Genomic DNA, 23,467 nt, shown 5'->3' with positions numbered 1-23,467 from the left:
TAAAAGGAAAGTCTTTTGTCTCCAACCATTGTCCTCGCTTGAATGGCCTGCCAATTCCGACTAAACATATTCACCATCAGTTGGTTTAAAGGCAGAGGGAAGCTCAGGATCTCAATGGAGGCTTGGTAAAGAGGGAAAACCCAAGCAAAGGAGAGTTTCGACTTGAAACAATGGCATTCCGATGCCGGCCAGGCAGGTCGCTTCCTTCCAGGTCCCACCCCCACCCTCACAGCGAGATCGTGCAGCACCTGTGGAGAGATGTGACACATGTCAGTCATCCTGTCGCCATGGACGGCTCGCAGGAATAGCAACGGGAGCCGTCGCACTCAAATGGCGGGAGACAGATGGCTCGGCGACTGCGGCTCGTTCCCTGGAAATTAAGCAAGTCGGTACAGATCACGGCACGCAAGATGGCCTTGGTTTGCAAAGTATTTTTCACATTTGAAAAAATACCCAAACCAACAAGCTCTGAGATGAACTACAACAATACAAACTCTGATCCAAAGGAATTCATATCCCATGATGCATTGTCAATGATGTATTCACATCAAAAACACTGGTACAATATAAAACTGTGGACTAGTATAGAATCATAATATAAGGGTTATTATAGTTAACTAAAACCATAAAAATAATTTTCATTACTTGAAATAAAGTAACTGAAATAAAATAAAATTAAATATAAAAAAAACCTTAAACTTGCTTAATTCCAGCTAGTTGGCAAGGAAACATTTCTCATTTGTATAAATTTGTAACTTGAATAAATAAAATTAAAAGATGAATAAAAACTATAGATATTTTTAAAAATAGCAAAAAGTAATAAAAATGACAAAAATAAAATTGAACAAATAAAATAAAAAAATTAAAATTAAAATTTTAATAGTTTCTCAATGACACTAAAATAATACTAAAATTATTTTAAATATAATTATATGTTTTAAATAAAATTAGTGCAGTCAAATGATTAATCGCGATTAATCGCATCCACATCCAGAGCGTCTCTCAAATGTTCCGCCATGTGCTTCTCGTCCGCACTTGTTTACTTCAGAGTGCGCACGTGTCTTTCACGCAGCATACAGCGGTGTTGTGCATTTTGACCAGTTGATGGGAAAAGTATTCTTAAAATGCATTCAAAATTCTGAATAATTTGTAATATGTAATTATTCACGGTATTTAGAAGTGCCCACTGCCCACGATAACAATATTGTGCATATTCATTACCGTGATATATCGCATTACCGAATACCGGCACAAGTCTAGACAGCACTAAATAAAATATTCAAATATATACATAGTTTGAGAAGCTGTGGAATTAATTTCTCATTTTCATTTAGTTTAACTTGAATCACTATAATAAAAGCTAAAACTGAAATAAAAATGAATTAAAATAACTATACAGACATATTTTAAAAAACTAATAAAAATGAATGACTACAATGAATCATCTATAATAAACAACATTATGATTTTAAATATATTATATACATTTAAATGTTTATTGCAACATTCTAATATAGAAGTAGTTTGAGAGTCTAAGGAAGCTGACTTGATTACATCATTCGCAATGCTTCATGGGAGTGGGCAGTGACTGATGAGCTTTTTTGGAGCAAATTCTGTTTCCATGGTAACAGCGAGCTCTCTGATTGGTGGATCGTTCTCTTGGAACTTCACAGAGAATTTGGCTACTAAACATGATTTTTTTGCATGAATTTGAAATCACATAAGCAAATATCACTTCAGAGCTCATCTTGAAAGTTCTATTTAAAACAGCATTTTTACTTCTGAGACCCGACTGACTGATATATATCTGATAGATTGGACTGTCTTACCTTTTTTTTTTTTAGTGAAACGCTAAGGAGAGCCAGCAGAGGAGCGCTCCTACCCATGTCCTGTGAGGAGACATGAAAAACATTCAAATCACATCACACATGTCTGGAATAAAGAAAAACAAATGAGGATGGAACATTACAGTGAAGAAATAGGAATGAATAGTAAAGGAATAAATATTGTGTACACACACACACATATAGTTTTTGTGATCTTTTTCTATTTTAACAGATTAATGGAAGATAGTTTACTGTATACAACTGATATTTTAAAGTATAATTTAAAGGGCATGATTTAAATGCAACTTGACCAAATATAGAACAGATGTAAAAAAAAAAATCCTACCTAACTCCAGTTATGAGTATTTTAAATAAATAAATAAATAAATAAATAAATATATATATATGCTACAATATATAGTGGGGCTATATAGCCCCTAAATGACTCCAATATATTCCCTATTCATTCTCCCCATTCAGTTTTGTGTGGAGTTGAGTGTTGTGGAAAAGAGCAGCCAGGACCCTCTTCAAACTCTCTTTTGTGTGCCACAGAAACCCTACGGTTTGTAAAGAAATGAGGGCGAGCAAACAGTGACAGAATGCTCGTTTTTGCGCGAACTGCTCTTTTAAACTCCATCTTGCGAATCATCCCGACAGTGCAGACTTCATTACTCAAACGCCGGGATTGTGTCCATATCATTGTTAAGCGCTTATATTGCGGGTCTCTCAACAGCAGCCAACAGAACTGCAGGGGACGCAGTGGGTGCCGCCCCACACAAGAGCGTGGAAATAGCTTGGCACCAGCACGCTCTTTTACATAAACTAGTCCCTCTAGAACCTGTTTTTATATGCTGTTATATGGTTTGAATTTCCATTGACAAATTAGAATGAAATTATTCTAAAATATTCTAAAGAGAGCGCGGGACCCAGGCCAAGGGATATGAAAGAGCTTTTCACAGTTTTCGAGGGCCCAAAGCACTAAAGGAGTTTCACATCAGAGCCCTGGGGCCGTTCTCCCCCCTCCTCCTCCTCCGCCGGCGCGCAGCGGACAGGGATCGCCTTCATGAGTGCCGAGCCTGGATCTGGAGAGGGGAAGGGCTGGGAAAGCGGGCCAGCTGTGGGGCCCAGTCTGGATGGCTGACTGCTGTCTGGATGGCTGACTGCTCTGTCTGGCTCTTAGACGTGTTCTCTTGGCCAGCGCAACACATGCACTAAAGTGTACGCATTGGAAAAGCAACACCCTTCTGCTCCATATGCCGTTCACAGGCAGGCTCTGGTCACTTACAAATGAGGGGGAGAAACTTGTTGGTTTATGTTTCTGTGGGTGGGGTTGCTAAGAAGAAACATTAATGATCTTAGAGACACGCATGACAACAACAACATATGAGGTGACGCGGAAAATTTACATCTGGGATCGGAGCTTGAGGGATGACCTATCCGTAACGAGCCCGCGGCTTTAAGAACAGCCACAAAATATGCATTTTAGATTAAAATGTAGCCATTATTCACTCACTCTCATGCTATTTTCTTTTCTCTTCTTTACTTTCTGTTAACTGAAAATCTTCCCCTCCACCTAAGCTCTCTGTTCAGTTGAGCTTTTTGAAAAAGTAACTACAAATCAAATATGAAACCAAATTTACTTTTCACTTTTCACACTACACATGGTTACAAAGCAGTGTCACAGAAACCATGATGTTAATGTTTATAGTATCTTAATATTTTCATGTTTAAAAAAATAGTAGAGAGCTTGGATGGGAATTTTCAGTGATAGAATATAGCATTTAAGACTTATGTTGGAGCTTGGCGGTATGAAAAAAAAAAGCATTTTAGTTTCATGGAAAAGAGCAGCTTGGACATTCTGCCTAATATCTCCTTTTTCACTGCATTGTTTCATACTTAAAGGAGCATTTTAACCAAAAGTCAAAATTCTGAACATTATTTACTTACTCTCAAGTCATTCAAAATCATGTTTTTTTCTTTCTTTTGTTTACTTTGTGAACATAAAAATCTTCCTCTCCATCAAAGCTCAAATCTCTTTCATGCTTGTGTTTGACTATAAAAACTTCACCATGAATGATATTTGAGTCAAATGAAGTAAAATTTATTTGTGTATTGCTTTTAACAATACACATTGTTTCAAAGCATTTTCTTTAGAGAAAACCATAATGTTAATGTTTATATCTTAATTCCTTATAGTTGCATTTAACAGATTACAGCTAGGCGATAATATAGAGTAATACAGAGCTTTTTGATGGGATTTAAAAAAAAATTATTAACTATAGCATATATAGAATATAGATATTTTTTTGTCTGAGTTTGGTGGTATAAAAATCAACATCCTTTTTAGTTTAATGGAAAAGAGCAGCTTGAACAATCTGCCTAATATCTCCTTTTCCGTTGCAATTTTTAATTGTTAAAGAAGTATTTTAGCCCAAAATTAAAATGTAGTCAGAATTTACTCTTTACCCTCAAGTCATTCAAACTCACGCCATTTTCTTTACTTTACTTTGTTAAACACAAAAATCATCCTCTCCACAGAAGCCCTCAAATCTCTTTAGTGGTTGAATTTTTATAAAAAAATAAAAAATAAAAAAAAACATTTTAAGAATGTGACTACAAATGATATTTGTGTCAGGTCAAGTCAAATGTATTTGTATAGCGCTTTATACAATACACCCTGTTTCAAAGTGTTTTCTTTACAGAAAAATCATGATATTAATGTTATAATATCTTTATGCCTTATAATTGCATTTAGCAGATTAAAGCTGGGTGATAATATTATAAAGAGAGCTTTGATGGGAAATTTCAGTGATAGAATATTGCAAATGAGAGAAATTATGTTGAGGTTTGGCGATACAAAAAACATCTATTTTCGTTTAATGGAAAAGAGCAGCTTGGACATTCTGCTTAACATCTCCATTTATGCTTAATCAAAAAAAAAAAAAAAAGAAAAAAATAATGGTGAATAAACCACGACAGAATTTTCATTTTCAGCTGAACTGCTCCTTAATGTTTAGCACTGAGAGATGATGCTCAAATCAAAGTGATGCATCTCTGACAATACAGGCCTGTCCCTCGACAAAATGCAAAAGCGGAATTCAATACATGCCAAGACAAGATCATACTTTTTTTTTTCGTTTCCACCCTGACATTCCTCACGGAAAAATGCAGTGTATCACACGGACACAAGAAGACACTAATTAATTCTGCTCGGCAAACTAACACTCCCATAGAAAGATGTGCATCTGCGTATGCAATGCTCAAACTGCTATCCATCATGCAAACCGCAGATATTAGCTGTAAAATGGACTAAAATTCAATACCCATTTTTACTAAAAAAAAAAAAAAAAAAAAAAAGAAAAAAATAATGGTGAATAAACCACGACAGAATTTTCATTTTCAGCTGAACTGCTCCTTAATGTTTAGCACTGAGAGATGATGCTCAAATCAAAGTGATGCATCTCTGACAATACAGGCCTGTCCCTCGACAAAATGCAAAAGCGGAATTCAATACATGCCAAGACAAGATCATACTTTTTTTTTTCGTTTCCACCCTGACATTCCTCACGGAAAAATGCAGTGTATCACACGGACACAAGAAGACACTAATTAATTCTGCTCGGCAAACTAACACTCCCATAGAAAGATGTGCATCTGCGTATGCAATGCTCAAACTGCTATCCATCATGCAAACCGCAGATATTAGCTGTAAAATGGACTAAAATTCAATATAAAGAGCCTATATTGTATGCAAATGACAGCCACAATTACAACAAATGAGTACTTTTGATAAATGAGGAAATGTTCAAAGGCATTGATGGTTATTTTAGGATATGCAACTTGCACAAAGTGTACACTGTTTACAAATGTGTTTTTCCAGAGCCACTGAGATATCTGGCTTTTTTGACAAACAGGGAAAAGGTTCAAAGACATGGAAGCTCATTTTTGTAAAGGATCTGCAAGTTACACAGTGTTTGGAGTGTACACTGTTTGCTGATATTTTCCACATAGATATCAAGCCCTCTTTATTCTTCACATCACTGACGTCCCTTCCTCACAAAACGCATCCCTATACCTGTGTTCTCAGCCTGTTTGTGGAGTGTTGTTTTGAGTCGTTTTCCCAGGAGACCATTGCATCTTCTCCTTTGTTTTCTGTCTGTTCTGGCCTTTAGTGTTTATTCTCAGAGCCACAAAGCTGCCAGAATATCCGACAGCCCCGTCTGAGAAATTGCATCTGACAACCTTCTCCATTTATTAGTCAAAATAGTGAAAAAACGCTCAGAGTTGGAGCTCTCTGATCGGACTGCATTCTGATAACGTGCTTTTTGCAGCTTGCATCTGTTCTACATTTGGTCGAGATGCATTTAAATCACGTCCCTGAAATTATTGCAGTTTTATACAGTAACTATCTTCCATCGAGCTGTTAAAATGAAATAAAAAAACATATATCTAAAGCAGATAACAAAATAAAAACGGCTCAACGCATTATTGTGATTAAAACTGCTGCAAAATTTCATAAAGTCCGATGTGCACAGAGAGAAAGCTACTGCATTTCAGAAAAATGTAATTTAAAAAAAAAATAATAAAGTAAGGAACTCAATACCCGGTGCAAAAGATGGAAATAGAGATAAATGCAAAAACAGATTTGTGGTCTCTGGTGTGCTTTTTTGTGAAGGGAATACTGTGCAACTGGCTATGTTACAGCATTTGGATGTTTTAAGTTACAAGTCCTAGAGATATTCCTGTTAATTAAGAAAATAATTCTGACCCTCCTCTCGACTATCGTGAAAATCAAACACGTCCCCTCACGAATACCATGCCACACATCTGATTATGACATATCTGATGGCACGTAATTACAGGACCGACGGGACCAATCACGAAGTGTGAAGTGACAGGAAAGAGTATTCTGAGGTAAAACAACACTGAATGTTGGCCATGCGCCTAACGCCTGCGTTTAACCCTCGCACAGCGCTGTTGTCAGGCCTCACGGGTTAATAACGCCACTTCGAGCTCTAACGTGCCTGCAGTCAAATTAATCGCAAACTTGGCTGTTCTAACCTCCTCAGACAAGGTTTGTTTCCAAAATAACACCCGTGTGTTTGCTGTGGCATTCAACAAGAAATTCAAGGAACTGGAGCTCTGTGACCTACGATGCTCTTGACTGATATTTTATACAGTTGACAATACATCTGAACAGCCGTGTAAAGTTTCCAGTAAATAATTTGATAAAAAAGCCTGGGGTAAAAACACTTACGCTACCAGGAACATATTAAACACTGCAGACATATTTTCTAAACGCAGTACTGTTTTCAGAAGAAAACTGCACGAGTTACTGGAGGTTTTGAATCCACTTTATTTGCACTTAGATTTAACACAAAGAGGATCTGTAATTAAGATCTGAATGTACTTAAATCTAATTAAAATCTTAACTACAGATCCTGTTTGTGTTAGTGTTAGATAAAACTCAAATGCAAGTACAAATAAACTAATCAAAACATTCAGTTTGCATTATGTTAGTCACTTGCATGTCTTGTGTAAAATATTCAAAAATATCAGAAATATTATTACTAATACTACTAATAATCTAATGTAATTAATCTAATTTAAACTAGTAATATTTTCCCATAATCTAATTTTCATATGTGTGTGTGTGTGTATATATCCCCAATTAATACTATACAATTTTTATATATTAATATTCATATTTTGTTTGTATGTCATGTCTGTCTGTCTGTCTGTCTCATATATATATATATATATATATATATATATATATAAACCCAATTAAAACTATACAATTTTTTTATATATTAACATTCATATTTTATTGTGACTTATTGTACTGCAAATTGCAGAGCCAAACAAACTTTCTCTGCTGTCAGTGAGTTGTTTATTTTTTAGCATCCTGTTTTCTGTCAGCTCAAGACTGAGTGTTTTAAAGTGTGCTAATTAAAGCTCACTTCTGGGTGACAGATTAGTTGTAAATGGGTCCCTGTGCCTGAGGTTAAGCTACCTTGGGTTGTTCATTATTCAACCATTAAGCCATCAAAGTAAACTCAACAGTCCATAAAAACACCAATTCATCATGCTCTCACTGCAAGTCAATGAAGTTTACCTTCTTTGTTGTCACTCTGGCCCCGTGCTCGATCCCAGAATCCCAGGCACTTGTCATTACTGGGGTCCTCTATCAGAGCCTTGTTGCCAGGGACATACCAGGTGGCATGCTGCTCTGTCATGAGAGAGTCAAGGTCAATGGTATTCACAGAGCCCTTGCCTGCGACCGGGCTGGAACTGGCCAAGGTGCACTCTCCATTCAGACCGGCCTGGCAGTCGGCCTTTTTGCCCGTTTTCCCTCCCATCGGCTGGTCCTCAGAGATGCTGAACTGCTGTCTTTGCAGCTGGATCTGAGCCTGCAAAATCTCCAGAGGATGAACCTCGTCCTGGCCCGGGTTGCTCAGCGGCGTCCGCACCTGTTCCATGCACGGATTATCGCCGTAGCCAGCCCTGTTTTCAGAGTTACACTTCATGCCAGCTCTGCAAGGCCTCGTGTCCTCGGCGCTGTAGTTGGGGCTGGCTTCGTCTAAATAATCCATGCACGGCGAAACGCCATCCGACTTGCCCACGCTTTGAATTCCGCTGTCCATCGAGGTGGCGAGGTCAGGCTTTCCAAAGGAAGGGGAGACCAGGGACCTCTCCGGGGTCTTACCACGGCCCTCCATGCCCACGTTCAAAGCAGAGCCCTGCTGACTCGGACTGACAACGGGGTTACCGCCGCACGGAGGGGAGAAGTTTCCAGGACTGATGTGCCCGCTGTCGCGTCTCTTCTTCCCCCTCCCCTTGCCGTTGCCTGTTGCCATTTTCCCCTCGCATCCAGACTCCATGTTGTCGTTCGGGGAAAGGGTGCTCGCTTCCCTTTTCACTATCTGGCCCATACCACTTTGACCTGCCGTCGTATTGTTGTTATTCCCAGAGCAAGGCGTTTGACTATTCTGAGAAGCATTGCTCTGGAAATACTCTGCCCCTGGGCCACTACTGCCACTGCTATTTATGTCCTGCTCAACCTGACCTGCTTTGCGTTTGGCCTCATTTTGACTTTTCTTATTAAAAGTCACATTGAGGTTCGGGGCCCCAAGGCTAGCGATCATATTCTGGCAGGCCGTGGAGAGAGCTGCCAGACAGCTTTGGCCAAACACACTGTCTTTTGTATTGGCTTTGTTCAAATTCCCCAAAGAGAGGGCCCCAAGCTTATTGACTGACAGGTGCTGGCTGGAGAGGTACTCGGGATGGGTGGGATAGTTCCCTGGAGGATTGCTCTGGGGGGCTCCCTGTTGACTCGGTCCTCCAGGAGGGAAGCTGTGCTGCCTCCTCATCGCCATTCCTCCGAATTCAGCTGGCATCCGGTCCGTGGGTCCGCCTGACTGCATGTTGCTCTCATCGGGAGACTGCATCTGCAGAGGATTGCTGACATTATTTTCGAACAGATGATGCGCTCCCGGAGAATGCAAAGACTGCATGTCCATGCTTGTGATGCCTTGCCTAAAAATAATGTTGTGTCCATTCTCTGCGTGCTCCAAGGCATGCGTGTTTGTTTCTCTACAATGCTGCTGCGGCTCAGGAAACCATGAGTTTTCTTGAGGTAGGTGGGGGCTGTCAAAGTTTCCGTGAAAATTATGCTTCTTCTCAAAACTGGACTGAGACACACTACCCAGAGGGCCTCGGCAGACCATGCCGTTTGGTGTGGCGTCCCCGTGGAGACTTAACTGTTGCAGGTCGGGTTGTCTCATTCTCTGCTGCTGGCTCCTCGATGCCATTTGTTTGATCATCATCGCCGCGTTCTGCCGCCGCTGCTGATGCTGCTGCTGTTGTTGCTGTGGGCCGGAGCTCAAGGGTAGGGGGCCTGATGGAAACCCATCCGTCACATGAGATGCAAAGTCCCCCATGGGAGAGGGGAAAGCTGAGGGGGAGAGGTGGTTCTCAAGATTGGGCCGATTATGTAAGCTATTGCTTAGGGGGCTGCAGCTCTCTCCAGCAGAGCCGTTTGGGAGATCAAACCGTGGCCTTTTTGCCATATTCAAATAAGGCAGTGAGCTGAGGTGAGGGTGATGTGGAGGCTGAGGGGCTAGCTGGGGGACATCAAACACCGGTTCCCCGAAGGGATGCATGTTATGGTTGTTCAGTCTATGTACGGGCCGGTCCAGGTGGCCGTGCTGAACATGGACCATAGGGCCGCCACCTTGAACGTCCGTATTGTTCGCTACATAGTCCGGAGTGTGATAAAACCGCGGAAGCGCAGGGGAACCGGGGTTCTGCCTGGCAACGGGTCCTGGTCTTTGCTGCGGCATGAGGTGGTGTCTAGCGTTAACCTCCGGATCCATTTTCCCCCGGTTCCCGAATCGGTCCGAAAACACATTCTGCTGAGGTAGCTGCTGGTCGACTTTAGAGCCGCCCATCATGGGCCCTTGGGAGCCACTTCGATTACAAGTGGAAAAATGACCCCCGACCACTTGGTTCCCCGTTTCACAATAGGGCAGTTTGTGCTCTGAAGAGTCCGCGGTGGAGAATCCTGTCATATCGAAATTCCCCGTCAGAGGATCACAGGGAAAACAGTGCTCTGATCCCCCCATCCTGCCCTGTGGGAAAAGCCTGTAATGTTCCAGTCTGTGTGTTTCAGGGGACGAGGACGGCAGGCCGTGGAACGACGCGGCGCGGTTTGGTGACTGGTCTAGTGGAAGACACGGCGCTGGAACGGCGTGGTTACCATTCGGATGGCCGTGCGGTTGAAATTCAGGCATTGTGGCCATTCTCTGTTGCTGCTGCTGCTGCGAGATGCATTCTCGCGACTGCGCCTCTACGAGCTGCTGACCAAATCCTCCTTCAAACATATGCGGGTGACCTGCGTTGTTGTTATTGAAGCCCAGGTGTCTGTCCCCGTGCAGGCAAGAGGGGATGCTGTCCTGGTACAGATGTGAATGCTGGTCGTGGTTAGGAGGTTGATGGTTGAACGGTCCTTGCATGTGGAGTTGATGTTGTGGCTGAACTCCCATAGCGAGCATATCCCCATGGCCATGAGTCTGGAATCCATACTGGTCTCTATTTGAGACAAAGTTGAGTCCCTGCATGGGGGATTCATTTAGAGGACCCATCATCGGCTCCACAGCTACCGACGGCCCTTTCATATGAAATCCGGAACTGTTATAATTAGAGTTCATTTTCAGTCCACTAGGATTAAATTCCTTTTGTTTGTTTGTCACTGCAAATAAAAAGACAACTGAATCAATCAATGCTTTTTTTTTTTTGTACTTTCAAATAATTTTTTTGCTTTTGTCTCTCTCAGGGGCCCATGTTAGCAATCGGTTTAAAATGTAAATATTATATATTATCAATAACATCTTAATAAAAATAAATAAATAAAGTTTACGTTTCGCATGCATGTGCTTATTGATAAATATTTAATGATGCGAAAGTAAGAGATCAGATGACAATTGGAAGTACCTCAATTCCAGCATAAGCGTAAAAACGCGAACTCCTCTTTGTATGTCCTTAGAGCAACGACCCTGAAAAATGCACATCTTAAAAAAAAACTCAGTTTACATCATTATTCGATGCGTAACGTCTCCAAGTCGCTCAACACAAATCCAGAGGAGTGCAAACCAGCGCGCGGAGCACATGTCCCATGTTCACATCTCCAATGTAATGCGCGCGATCCAGACTAATTATTCTATATTAAAAACACTTACATGAATTCAAAAAGAGTCGATAAATGCATTAAATCGACGGTCCTCTGAGGAGAACTTCGAGCGTGCGTTCAGTCCTGTGAGGAGACTCGATGCACCGCTGTGGGTGCGCGCTGTTAGTAACTGGAGAGCCCTGGATCTCTTTTGTTGTCACAGTATGAAATGTATTCATCACAAAAATTAATCGCCATTTTCTTTAATATCGTCCATAAGATACGCGCTGTGCCATCAAATGCTTCTGTCTCCAGGAGGGTTTTCTCGTTTCGAGCCGCGGGCATCGGCAACAAGTTTGACATTCCCTCATCTGCCCCAGCGCTGATTTCTCACCAATGCAGACACAGGCACACATGCGCAGGGGGCGGGGTCTGACGCACAAGGGGCGGGGCTTCGCTTAAGGAAGTCTAAAAGAGATGTAGCATATATAACGTATTAATATATAAGGGATAAATAATAAAACAATGTGTTCAGTGATACTCTATTTTACGAATAGAGCTAGATTTCTTTACACTTCAGTGCATATTTTTATTTTTACAAGGTGTACGATCAATAACACAATTTAAATTATTTCATCATTTGGTATTAAAATTCTGTACATATAAAATGGTAGATATAGATTTCGTTTTTACACTGGGATTAATTTTTCTCCCCACAATTTGCATATTATACAAATGCGTACATAGAAATATTATAAAAATACACCCACATATGCTCGATGGTATTTAATTGTTCTACGTGTGAAATACTAGATCTCTTATTTATATACATATAAGCAATTTACGTTTAAATGCAGTATGGTATAAACACAAATCAGTGTAAACCTTCAGTCACTCCCAAATCCTTCATATGTAAAACAGCTATATTCCTTTATACACAGCTACTGTAGTAAATATGCAGCAGTTAATTAGTAAATTAGCAGATGCATGAAACTCAAGATGCATTTCAAGCTGTGAAGAATGGCAGCCAGAGATAATGAATGTGTCTTCAGGGTTAATTTCCTGTAAGTAACCGGTGATTGTGTTGTGTTTTTAGAACTCACTGCTGCAGCATGGGTCATATTATTTATCTTTACAACAAAAGTTTTTTAATTAATAGTGATTACAAAATTGTAGAAATAAAATCCCTTATACTACAACCTAGACTGTGTCCTGCAAACCCACTACGGAATGATACAACCATTAGGCCACTGAAAGGTTTTATGCTGAAATATAAGTGGCCATTTATTGATAGGTATGACTGAAGAAATTAAATTAATAAAAGGATAATAAATGGAAAGTCATAAGACTTATTTTGTAGGTCCCTCTGGTCTTTATAAGAAATCGTTACCTGTTTCTTTGGCAAAGCGGAACAGTGCCATCTACTGCTGCTGTCAGGAACAAACACTGATGAGAACTAGGGAGAAATTCACATTAGACATTTCTGACCACAAATTACAGATACAGAAATAAAATAAAGCATTTAAGATCCTAACACCTTTAGACTAATGCTTTATTATTATTGAATTAGGTTATTTAATCCTAAAATTACCTTATAGATTTCGATGATTTTCCAGATCTAAATACTTACAGGTGTGCTTACAGGTTTTCCGTCGACTTGAATCTTAAAGGTAACATTAATTAAAGCATGCAAAACCACAGTGAAAATAAAACTCTAAATAAAAGACCAAGCATGACCGGTGTCGAAATTTATTAGATATACTGTTAATTGTTAAATTTATAACCAATTCAAAAGCTGCAGGGGAAAAAAAACAAACAAAAAAAAAACATTAGAAATCACACCATTGTACATTCACTGATATTTCCCCTGATTTTCAAACAAACAATCAGAAAAAGACAGAAAAACAGCACTGTGTAATTCCCCAAGAAAGAAAGAAAAAATAGATTCTCCGAATGCGCAGTTATGCTTCGATTACAATGATTCATTCATTATATCTGAAACCCTTGCCCATCTCAGTCCCCGCTAGCCTAAAAGCCATGTACGTGTACAAAAGTAAACCACACGATCCGTGAGACTCGAGACAGTATGTCAGAACAGACGTCAGTGCACTGATTGCTCAATTATGATCTAGAGAACATACAAAAAAAAAATAAAAAGCTAAAGTCAAAACCTGACATCCTCCCATCCGGATCTTAGAAGAGGAACACAGGTACGTGACAACGTCGCCTTGATTGCCATAAAGGTGCCGCTGAGGCCGAACCTGACGGGTTGCATGATTGCGTGAACATTCGTGGACCTTGAAATGAGAGGGACGTTAAGAAACAAAACACGCAAACCGAGAAGAACCGTGTTGTACTCCACATTCAGGCTTGAAAACGATCACAAATGTGCAATTCTAACTAGACAATCACAGTGCGACAGGATCGCAGTTTCAATGCAGACATCAGGCACTGGTTTGCATGCGACTACGCAAACTCCGGCCGTCAGCGGTCCATGAAAGCCCGACTATTAAAACTAATGCACTGGCCACAATATATGATAAAAATCCGATCGGTTTCCTCTCGACAGGGGCTGAGAACCGTACACGTTAAAAACCTGTTAATAATAAACAATGAGATAAAACAGCCCTGCACTGCGGGGTCAAGTGCAAACAGCAGAGACTCTTTTTTTGCAAGGCTGGATAATCGGAGCTGGTGCAGGACGGCCAGAGACGAGGAGGACTGCGAATCTGACCTGGTACGATATAGAAACTATACAAATATCAAGCTCTTTAAAATGTGTTTATAAAGTTCTCTTTATCCTAAGCGCCTGTTGAGGCCTCTACGCACACATTCAGGTGCAGAGCTCAGGGTTCCCACACGTTCTGATCAATCATTTTGCAGATAATGCAATATTCACTATATAAATATATCAATTATGATTTCATTAAAGAAAGGTTTTGGGGACAGAATGTAAATTGTAGAAAATATCAGATTGTCCGTTTTTGTTAAAAAGCAAAATAATGCAGGGCTGGTCAATAGATTCAAGTGCACACTAAAACCACGAGACTTGTGCACTAGAATCTCTTACTGCCTGTGCCTGTGTAGTGACACCGAATTTAAATCTGTTGTCATGACAACACTAGTAACATTTGCATAATATGCGCAAGGATTCCAGAAAGGAGTCAGTAACCAGAGATTGATCCACCGGGAAAAGTAGTTACACCTCAGAAATGGCCATTTAGATTTACAACTTTATAGATCAAATACAAGAATCATCACACTTCAGCTTTTAAACGTCAACGTGGTACACGTGCATTGCAACTTTGATAGTGAAATGACGATTTTTGCTTTTTTTTTTTTTATTTTATTATAATTTAATGAGGGGAAACTGCTTTATGTATGCACACTTGTAATGAACTGAGACTTTTCCGGGCCTGGAAATCACAATTTTTCCCTGATATCTCCAGGATTTTCCAAGACCGTGGGAACCCCGAGAGCGTTACAGGTAGATTAGCAATATAAAAGCACTTTGCCTGTCCTAAAGCGACTCGAAAAATAAGAAAGCAGCAGAAGCAGTGGCGATTTGCTCTGGTAATTAGTCTGGATTTTGGTGAGGAGAACCTGAAGAGTCCTGAGGGGTTACGTCACGCGAAGTGTCTTAAGAACATGCCTGAGCTCATGCAAAAGCCACTCGCGGCAGAGGTTTTGCGAGGTGGACGTGTGTTTTTACACAAAGGTGCATGCCGTGCAGTAGCATCACAAATTTTACTTAGAAAGGCAGGACTACACTGATACGAAATGACAATCTACTAATTAAAACGTGATTAGGATTTTAAAGGAACCAAAAGAAGTGCTTCATCTGGGTGAAAGACTAAACACAGACAAGAAAATAAAGATCTGAACCATTACAAACAGATAAAACCAAACAAAAACAAAGAATTGGTCCGATGCCTGCCAAAATGAAGTCGTTTTGTTTCTGAAATCGAATAACACAACCATACAGCAATACTCTGATGTTTCTAACAAAGTGGAAAAAGTCACAGGATCAACCTGCGTGAATCTAAAAGCAGGTCGAGTGTGATGCGTGTCCACCCTGTCGGCAGGTGTGTGAGTACAGTACTACGGATCACTGTGTCATTCTGCGGTCTGCTGGTGGAGGAGGACGGCGCCGCCACTGGCCAGTTTGGTTGGATGCGGTGATGTCTTTCGTCAAGCGTCATCGTGGTTGGATTCTTGAAGTTTAGCCTCATTGTTCGTGAGCAGCACTGGTGCCTCGAACCTGACCAGTTTTACGAAGCTATGAGAATGGGAGAAGAAAACAGTAAGAACATGGGGAAAAAAACATCATTCGAGCAGCTTTTTCAATGCATGTTTGAAGCTAGCTGAATCGTTCCACATTTTTGTCCTAACCAGGTATGAAATGATGAAGTGACCTATCGTGTGACGATCTCTACAATGCTAATTCAAGTTTTGGTGCATTTAGTTGGTTGCTTGGTTTCAACTGGTTGCATATAACATCATATATTCTTAAGAAAATGCATGGTGTTTGTCTACAGTGGTGTTAATGTTAACTAAAATGAAAACTATTCAAAATCATTTGTGCTATTTGAAGCATAGCCGAAATAAAATAAAATGCAAATATTAGATTAAAAACTTAATCATAAATGGGAAATGTTGGTAACACTGTACAATAAGGTCTTTTTTTTTTTAAACTTGTTTACTCATCAGAAATGTATAGAGCTTTTATTATTTTGTTAATGTTAAAAATGCAATTCATTGTTCAGGTTAGTTCACAGTGCATTAATGCTAACAGATACAATTTTTGATTAAAAAATATTTTGTGTGTGTGTGTGTTTCTGTGTGTTTAAATTAACATAAAAAAAAAGGAAGCTGTATAAGTAATGTTAACAATTGAAACGTTATTGTAAAGTGTTACCAAAATGTTGCCTTGGCAACTAATAAAATAAGTACTAAATTATTAATGATTAATAAATATTAATAAAACTAAGACTGAAATAAAATAAATGTACACAAAATATTAAACATTAAATAAATATAAAAAAATAAACTAATAAAAACGCCAGAAGCAAATAACAATTTAAAAATTTGAATTAAATTCAAATAATAAATAATACAACAGAATATAAATAATACTAAAATAACACTGGGTTACTAAGGGTATCACATTTCTAGGTGGTTTCTTACGGACTCAAGTCAAAAGAGTTCACCCTCAAGTCTCTAGATAGTATGTCAGATTTATTACACCCGATTTTCATCTACAAAATGAAAATTATAAGTCTGATTAATTAGAAACAAGATGCAAGATGATTTGAGGAATCACAGACAATGAGGGGCGATTTACATATTCAAGTTTAATACTTAGGTTATGGGTTTGTTTGAATCAAGTATGACTAACAGTAATAGCGCCTTAAACGTCACTAATTAGTTCTGATCGGCTGGATTTTGTCGCATCACTGCAGCATTAAGTTTTCATCATGCCTGGTTAGGACACCGTGTGAATTGAAGAAACGCCAGGCAGTTTTTTCACACTCACACGTGTACAAACGCACACTCACTCAAATCAAAGAGAGCAGAAACACACGCTCACATGCGCAGAGTACAAACACACTCTGGAAAAATCAACAAACACAAAAAGCGGTGATTAGAAACCAACACAGTGTAGAGAAGCAGCAATGGGGCGATGAGGAGAAATGAGAAATGAAGGAGGGGAAAAAAAAAAAAAAACAAGATTGGGCAGAGACGCTTGGAAAGAGCGGCCGAGGAGAGTCTCATCTCTTCCAGATCGTTTTATAGCAGAGCCAAACGCAGAGGGAGGGAGAATAACACAAATATGAAGCGGCTGTGCTCCGTTCTGACTCTCAACAGACGCTGAATTTCTCTCTCGAGGCGAAAGTCTATAAAATCAACTTCATAACTGCCTTACAGACGCTGCAAGATCAACAAGATTCGAGCAGACAAAAACCACATGACCAATACGAAAATAAAGGAATATTTCACCCAGAAATTAAAGTTTTGTCATCTTTTGTTGTTCCAAACCTGCAGGAGTTTCTTTCTTCTGTGGAACACCAAAGAAAGGTTTAGCAGAACGTTCAGGATGCTCGTTTGAAAGTATATAATGGCTGTCAAACTCACAAAAACTCTATAATAGTAGTCCATACAACTCTTGCACTATATTACAATTCATAAAGTCAAATGATACCTGTTATGTCATGAAAAAACATTGTCTGAAACATTTCCTACATGCAAATATAAAAGAAAATATTTTTTTTGTATGGGAAGTTTTAAGAAGATTTAACAGTTTTTTTAACCACGAAAAAAAAAAGCAAACTTTTTTTTTTGTATTGTGACATGTTCATAACAATGAAACATTATAACCAAGTTCCACAACAGCAATGCAAAATTTAAATGATATACATTTATTTTTAATGGGAATCAAACTACATTTAAGAAAGTTTTAAGATTTAAGAACGTTTGTTTGTTTTGCATTTTGAAATTTTCCTAAGAATGAAACATTATAAAGTTTCAAACCTGCAATGCAATGCAATGATAAAAAAAAATAAAAATAACTATCTTATGGTTTCAGAAGACTTAAAATACAGCACATAAGTCATATAAACTATTTTTATGATGCTTTTTCACAGCTTGATAGCCTGTGGCCACTGTATGCTTTTATTGTATGGAAAAAAAAGTGTGGAGATTCTTCAAAAACATCTCCATGGAAGTCAGTCAGTCATACGGGTTTGGAACGACATGATGGCATTTTATGTTTGTATGCACTAACCCTTCAGGACGAGAATACTGGAAAAGAAAAAGATGGCCATTGCAGCTGCTCCTGTAAACATCGCAACCTGCCTCCATTTAGAGAGATCAACAACTCGACAGAAGAACGCTGCTTTTGGAAGCTACAGGTATTGGCCACCACACTTGCTTTAAACATCAAGAACGCCTCACAAAAACCCTCTTTTACCTTTCAACTGGAGTCTAAAACCATTAGAACTTACAGATGAGGCTTTTTCAAGGAGCTGCAAACACCTGCTTTCAATTTGCGCCGTTGAGGCACTATTTTCCTCTGGCCTGAGCGAACGCTATTGGGTGGTTCAGCCAAGAGTTTGTCTGAAATGACTAACACTTTAACTCGGGTTACATTCGTCCACCCGTCAGCTGAGAGGAGAACACCAGAAGAAAAGTTAGTTGTGGTTAGCTGAAATGGAGGCAGTGAAGTGATGGGTTAATGGGTGGCGGCGGATGAAAAGAACGTGAGAAAGAATGCGCGACGGAGCGGCCGCCTTTCCTCCCGCACCACTTACGGAGTATCTCCACCTGCCTCGTGTTACTAAAAAGGATTCGGCTAATCTTCAGCTGCTGTCGTGCCTCGTACGGACCCCTTTTGACGCATCTAGAAACAAAACATGCCGTTAGGTGCAATCTTACCACTTGCTGATGTCCAGCTGGAAGGAACATCAAAATAGCCAATAACACAACATGAAAAGCATATTTCAATGAATCTCAGGTAGAAATAGCCAAGTCATTTTTTATAGGAATCAACCTACCTTGGCAAGGAATGTTTATTTATATAGCACATTTCAAAGACAATGGTAATACAAGGTTGTTTACATAAAAAGGAATTAAAATAATCATAAAATGACCACAACAGATGCATAAGAAATACAATCAAAAATTATTTTTATTTTTTAAAATTATTAAAAATGAAAAAAAAAAGTTAACTTTTTTTTAGTACGGTCAAACGATTAATCGCATCCAAAATAAAAGTTTTTGTTTACATAATGTGTGTGTACTGTGTACATTCATTATGTATATATAAATACACACACATACAGCATATATTTTAAAAATATTTACATTCATATAATTTATATTATATATAAATATATTTAAAATATAAACATATTTTTCTTAAATATATACATGCATGTGTGTGTATTTATATATACATAATGAATGTACACAGTACACACACATTATGTAAACAAAAACTTTTATTTTGGATGCGATTAATCGTTTGACAGCACTAGTTTTTTTATTTTAGTTTTTTTATTTATGTAATAAAGTAATCAATTTAACCACATTATTATATTTCTTAAAATATTATATTTATTCAACTATACTTAAAAATAATTTTGAAATTGCAATCAACTAATTTAAAAACTTTATTTCAGTACAACCTTGATATGGACTTAAAATTGTAACTTACTGAAAAATCTTAACATTTAAATTATTTTTATTTTTTTATATTTTATATATTACTTTAAAATAGTTTAAAAATAAAAAAGTGAATTAGATTAATTATTCCCATTACAAGCTATTGATTATAGGGGAATGCCCCATATTTGCATTTTTGGGGGAATTTTTTTATTATTTTTTTTTTAATATATTTTGTATTTTATTTTAAAATAGTTTAAATATATATACATGAATTAGATTATTTATTCCCATTAAAAGCTATTGATTAAAACCAGGCTTTCTTTTCTTTATTTTCGGGAGAAATATGATGCATTTATAACTGCTTTTTTGAGAGTCACCCATTTAACAGTTGACTGTCAGCAAAGAGGCAATGAATGGGTTAACGTTGACATAATCCTCACTGGAAACATATTCAACATCATTTCCATAAAAGAGGTTTTGAAAAAATATATACCCTGGAAGGTTTCTGTAAAGCACGGCAAAGCCAAAGTAAAGTTAATTCGTCAAATATTAATCCAAATACATACTTTCTGCTTGGCAACTGGATAGTAGCGGTGTAAAAAAACGGTTTAATATAAAGTTTTACTACATATACTGCTTGTTTTATTAATGCCAGCCTTTACAACTGAAGGCAATTACAGATGAACTGGTTAGGAGAAAGATAGAACTCGTAACGTGACTGATGGGTTGACGGTTAAGGAATCACTTTATTGGTCTTGGCAAACCGTCGCTTAAGAATAAAACTAATAAGCGACTACGCCTTCGGGATTTGGATGAGAATGTACTGATCGATATTTCCCAGGCAGTGAGGAGTTTGTGGTTTTCCTTGGCTGCATGCTGAAAGCGATCACAGAGCGTGTCAGAGTTTGGAGAGACTGCGTGCCGTTGGATCGTCATATTTACTGGGTAGAGGAAAGAATCTGGGCCAAATACTATACACTTGAGCTGGGACGCGTTCAACAAAAACACACAACTGAAAATAGAGAATATGAGCACGCTGCCAACGGTGACCAGCGGGAAAAAAACCCAATATAGCTCAAATCTGTAACCCCTTCAATAACGTCCAGAAGCCGGATTACATTCAGCGACTACTATTTTACGTCTACAGTCAAATAATGACCCCTGGTGCTAATATCACAGGTACTAACGTTTTATTCTGCTTATAAACGCCTATATTACGCTGTAAAATCTGTCCAGATGTACACTGTAGGCTGATGATGTACAGACTGTAAATGTATATTATGAATACAGTGCTTCTCAATAGCACACTGACCCGCTGCTATTTTATATTTTAACTGTAGACTAAATTTCATGACAAGAGACTAAATAAAACTAAAGCTTTCTTCATGATTTCTTTATCAAAAGTTGCACACAATAGCGATAGCATTCAACTAGTGTTCTCAATTTCAAATGGAAATGAATCAACTATTTTAGCCTCAATCATTTGGACACCTCACTTGTTATCTTTATATTGAATAGACTTAATCCAGAGTTATCTAAACTAAAACCTTTTTTTTTTTTAAATCTCTCTTTAAAATAAAATTTACGTTAACGGAATTAAAATAAGGTAAAGGTTTTTTTTTTCATGTTTTTATTTCAGCTAGTTACCAAAGCAACATTTCTCATTTTCTTGTAGTTTACCTTGAAGTAATATTTTAAAAATAATTTATAAAAAAAATTCAAATAAAAAAATTAATACAAATTAATAAAAACCTACATAGACATATTAAAATAATAAAAATTAGTAACAAAATTACTACAATTTTAACAAATTAAAGTGAAACAGAAATTATAAAAATAAAATTTAAATTGAAAATATTTCCAAAACCTATAATAGTATATCACTGATACTAAGACAACACTGTCGGGAACTAAAATTTAATCATAAATTGAATTAAAATGAGTGTGAATGATTTGGACAACTCGCTTGCTGAATCAGTTGGAATGACAATGACATTTGCTCAATGAACCTAATTCAGCTATTTGTGGCAAGTCATTTTCAAAATGAGCTGTAATTTTATTTGAAAGCAATTTTAAACTAGTTTGTGACATTTAAATCAGCCTAATTATTATTTTTTAGAAATGATAGCAATTCCATATTCTGATACTAAAGGCACAGAAATTAATCCTTTGACCTCTAAAACCCATTCATGAATGGACCAAAAAAAAAAAAAAACAGTGGAAAGAACAGAGTTTCATGATCTGGACTGCTGGGAATAAGGAGGTCTGCCAAGGATGGGTGGGAACAAATGAAATTGAGGAAAATATTCATGCTTCAGACCATAATTCTGTGCAAATGTCATTCTCACCTCCTCCAGTTCTCGCTGCGTCTCCTCCTCCATCCGGCGGATGTCCGCCATGGTGAGCTCCACCCAGCTGTCAATCCAACAGAAGAGCTGACGGTGGAAGTTGGTGAAAATTCTCTTCTCTTGCTGCAAACGCAGAAAAAATACAGTCCGTTACTGCAAAGCATTGTGAGATGGGAAAAAAACATCTCAAACCTCATTGAAATTTTAGAGGCATTACTTGAGGTTTGATGTCAATGAAGAGACACAGGAAATGTTTTATATCACTAGCATCAAATATGGCACAACACGCCTCGAAATTGTACATGTAATGTAATGTAGTGTAGTGTAATATGCACAAGTTTTTTAGACCATGGAACTTTTTTGTAATTTTTGGAGCATGACAGCATCACACGGGCGTGAAAAGGGGCACTTTGGACTGCTAAATATCTCTTTTTGTGTCCTGTATGTAGTGTTGTCAAAAGACCCGGTACTTCGGTACCAAGTCGGTACTAAAAAAATGAAAACGTTATGGTACCAGGTTTTTTTAAGTACCAGTGGTACCAAGTACCCGGTCCTTGATGTGCTATCCGAAAGGTGCGCAGATGCGCTCTTCATAAAAGCACTGAGACATGGCGACCTCAAAATTAGGAAACACATTAAACTAACAAAACATTTTAAAGACAGACACCCGGATCAAATGAAAGAGTTCAAGCAGGTAAGTTTCATTTTAATTTTTTAATATTTAGATCTTCTCAGTGTTTCCCATACATTGATTTATTTGTGCCAGCCCACCAAAATATCAAAACTGACCGCCACAAATAGATTTTCCAAAAGGCTTTGACTTCGTTGAATAAACGTGTCAAAGTCGAAACCCAGTGCGGGTGTTTTTATATCACTGTATTTCTGAAGGAAGCTGACTGTCTTCAGAAAATTATGGATGTCATTTTCATTTCGTCTTGCCTGTAATGCCTGAGCAGCTTTGATTACAGCCGTTACCGGGGAAATCGAGGAAATCTCTCCCGCTCTACAAGCGCCTCCTGCTGGCAGAGAATGAATTTGCATATATATGCCGCCACAAATAGAGTGCAAGTCTGTGGGAAACACCGCTTCTGTTATTAATATTATTCAATATTTTAATTTGAATGTCGGATTGAAATGAACGCTATTATTAGATTAGTTAAAGGGATAGTTCATACAAAAATGACAATTCTGTCATCATTTACTCACCCTCATGTCGTTCCAAACCTGTATGAGTTGCTTTCTTATGCTGAACACAAAAGAAGATATTTTGAAGACAGTTGGTGGTTGCCATTGACTTCCATAGTATTTTTTTTTCCTACTATGGAAGTCAATGGCAACCACCAACTGTTTGATTACCAGCAATCTTCAAAATATCTTCTTTTATGTTCAACATAAGAAAGCAACTCATACAGGTTTGGAACGACATGAGGGTGAGTAAATGATGACAGAATTTTCAT

General features: G+C 38.2%; 2 protein-coding genes across 5 annotated transcripts in view; both read right to left on the bottom strand.

Moving 5' to 3' along the window:
* Positions 1 to 1,843: 1,843 nt before the first annotated feature.
* Positions 1,844 to 11,821, bottom strand: LOC107653409 (transcriptional activator MN1-like). The gene is made up of 3 exons (XM_016440153.1): positions 11,322 to 11,821; positions 7,945 to 11,079; positions 1,844 to 1,889 (listed from the first exon to the last, which is right to left on the bottom strand). Exons 2-3 carry the CDS (start codon positions 11,036 to 11,038, stop codon positions 1,879 to 1,881), a joined length of 3,105 nt encoding a protein of 1,034 aa, XP_016295639.1. The 5' UTR covers positions 11,039 to 11,079; positions 11,322 to 11,821; the 3' UTR covers positions 1,844 to 1,878.
* Positions 11,822 to 13,715: 1,894 nt separating this feature from the next.
* Positions 13,716 to 23,467, bottom strand: part of LOC107653151 (phosphatidylinositol transfer protein beta isoform) — a 24,990-nt gene continuing 15,238 nt past the window's right edge. For 2 of the 4 annotated variants that reach the window (XM_016440043.1, XM_016439907.1), the window contains exons 10-12: positions 22,011 to 22,133; positions 18,807 to 18,895; positions 13,716 to 15,775 (exon numbers count right to left, since the gene is read on the bottom strand). In XM_016440043.1, the coding sequence (XP_016295529.1) occupies positions 18,848 to 18,895; positions 22,011 to 22,133 (171 nt within the window). In that variant the 3' untranslated portion in view covers positions 13,716 to 15,775; positions 18,807 to 18,847. The remainder of the gene's footprint in view (positions 15,776 to 18,806; positions 18,896 to 22,010; positions 22,134 to 23,467) is intronic. The other 2 variants (XM_016439970.1, XM_016439838.1) reach the window with 1 other exon arrangement.

Source organism: Sinocyclocheilus anshuiensis, unplaced genomic scaffold (genome assembly GCF_001515605.1).
Source record: "Sinocyclocheilus anshuiensis isolate Anshui unplaced genomic scaffold, SAMN03320099.WGS_v1.1 scaffold269, whole genome shotgun sequence".
Taxonomy (NCBI): Eukaryota; Metazoa; Chordata; class Actinopteri; order Cypriniformes; family Cyprinidae; genus Sinocyclocheilus; species Sinocyclocheilus anshuiensis.
The sequence above is the reverse complement of the archived record's forward strand: the minus strand, read 5'-3'. Positions and strand labels throughout refer to the sequence as shown.

Coding starts and splice junctions, on each gene's coding strand:
- LOC107653409 (XM_016440153.1), bottom strand. CDS start 11,038: ATGAACTCTAATTATAACAGTTCCGGATTTCATATGAAAGGGCCGTCG.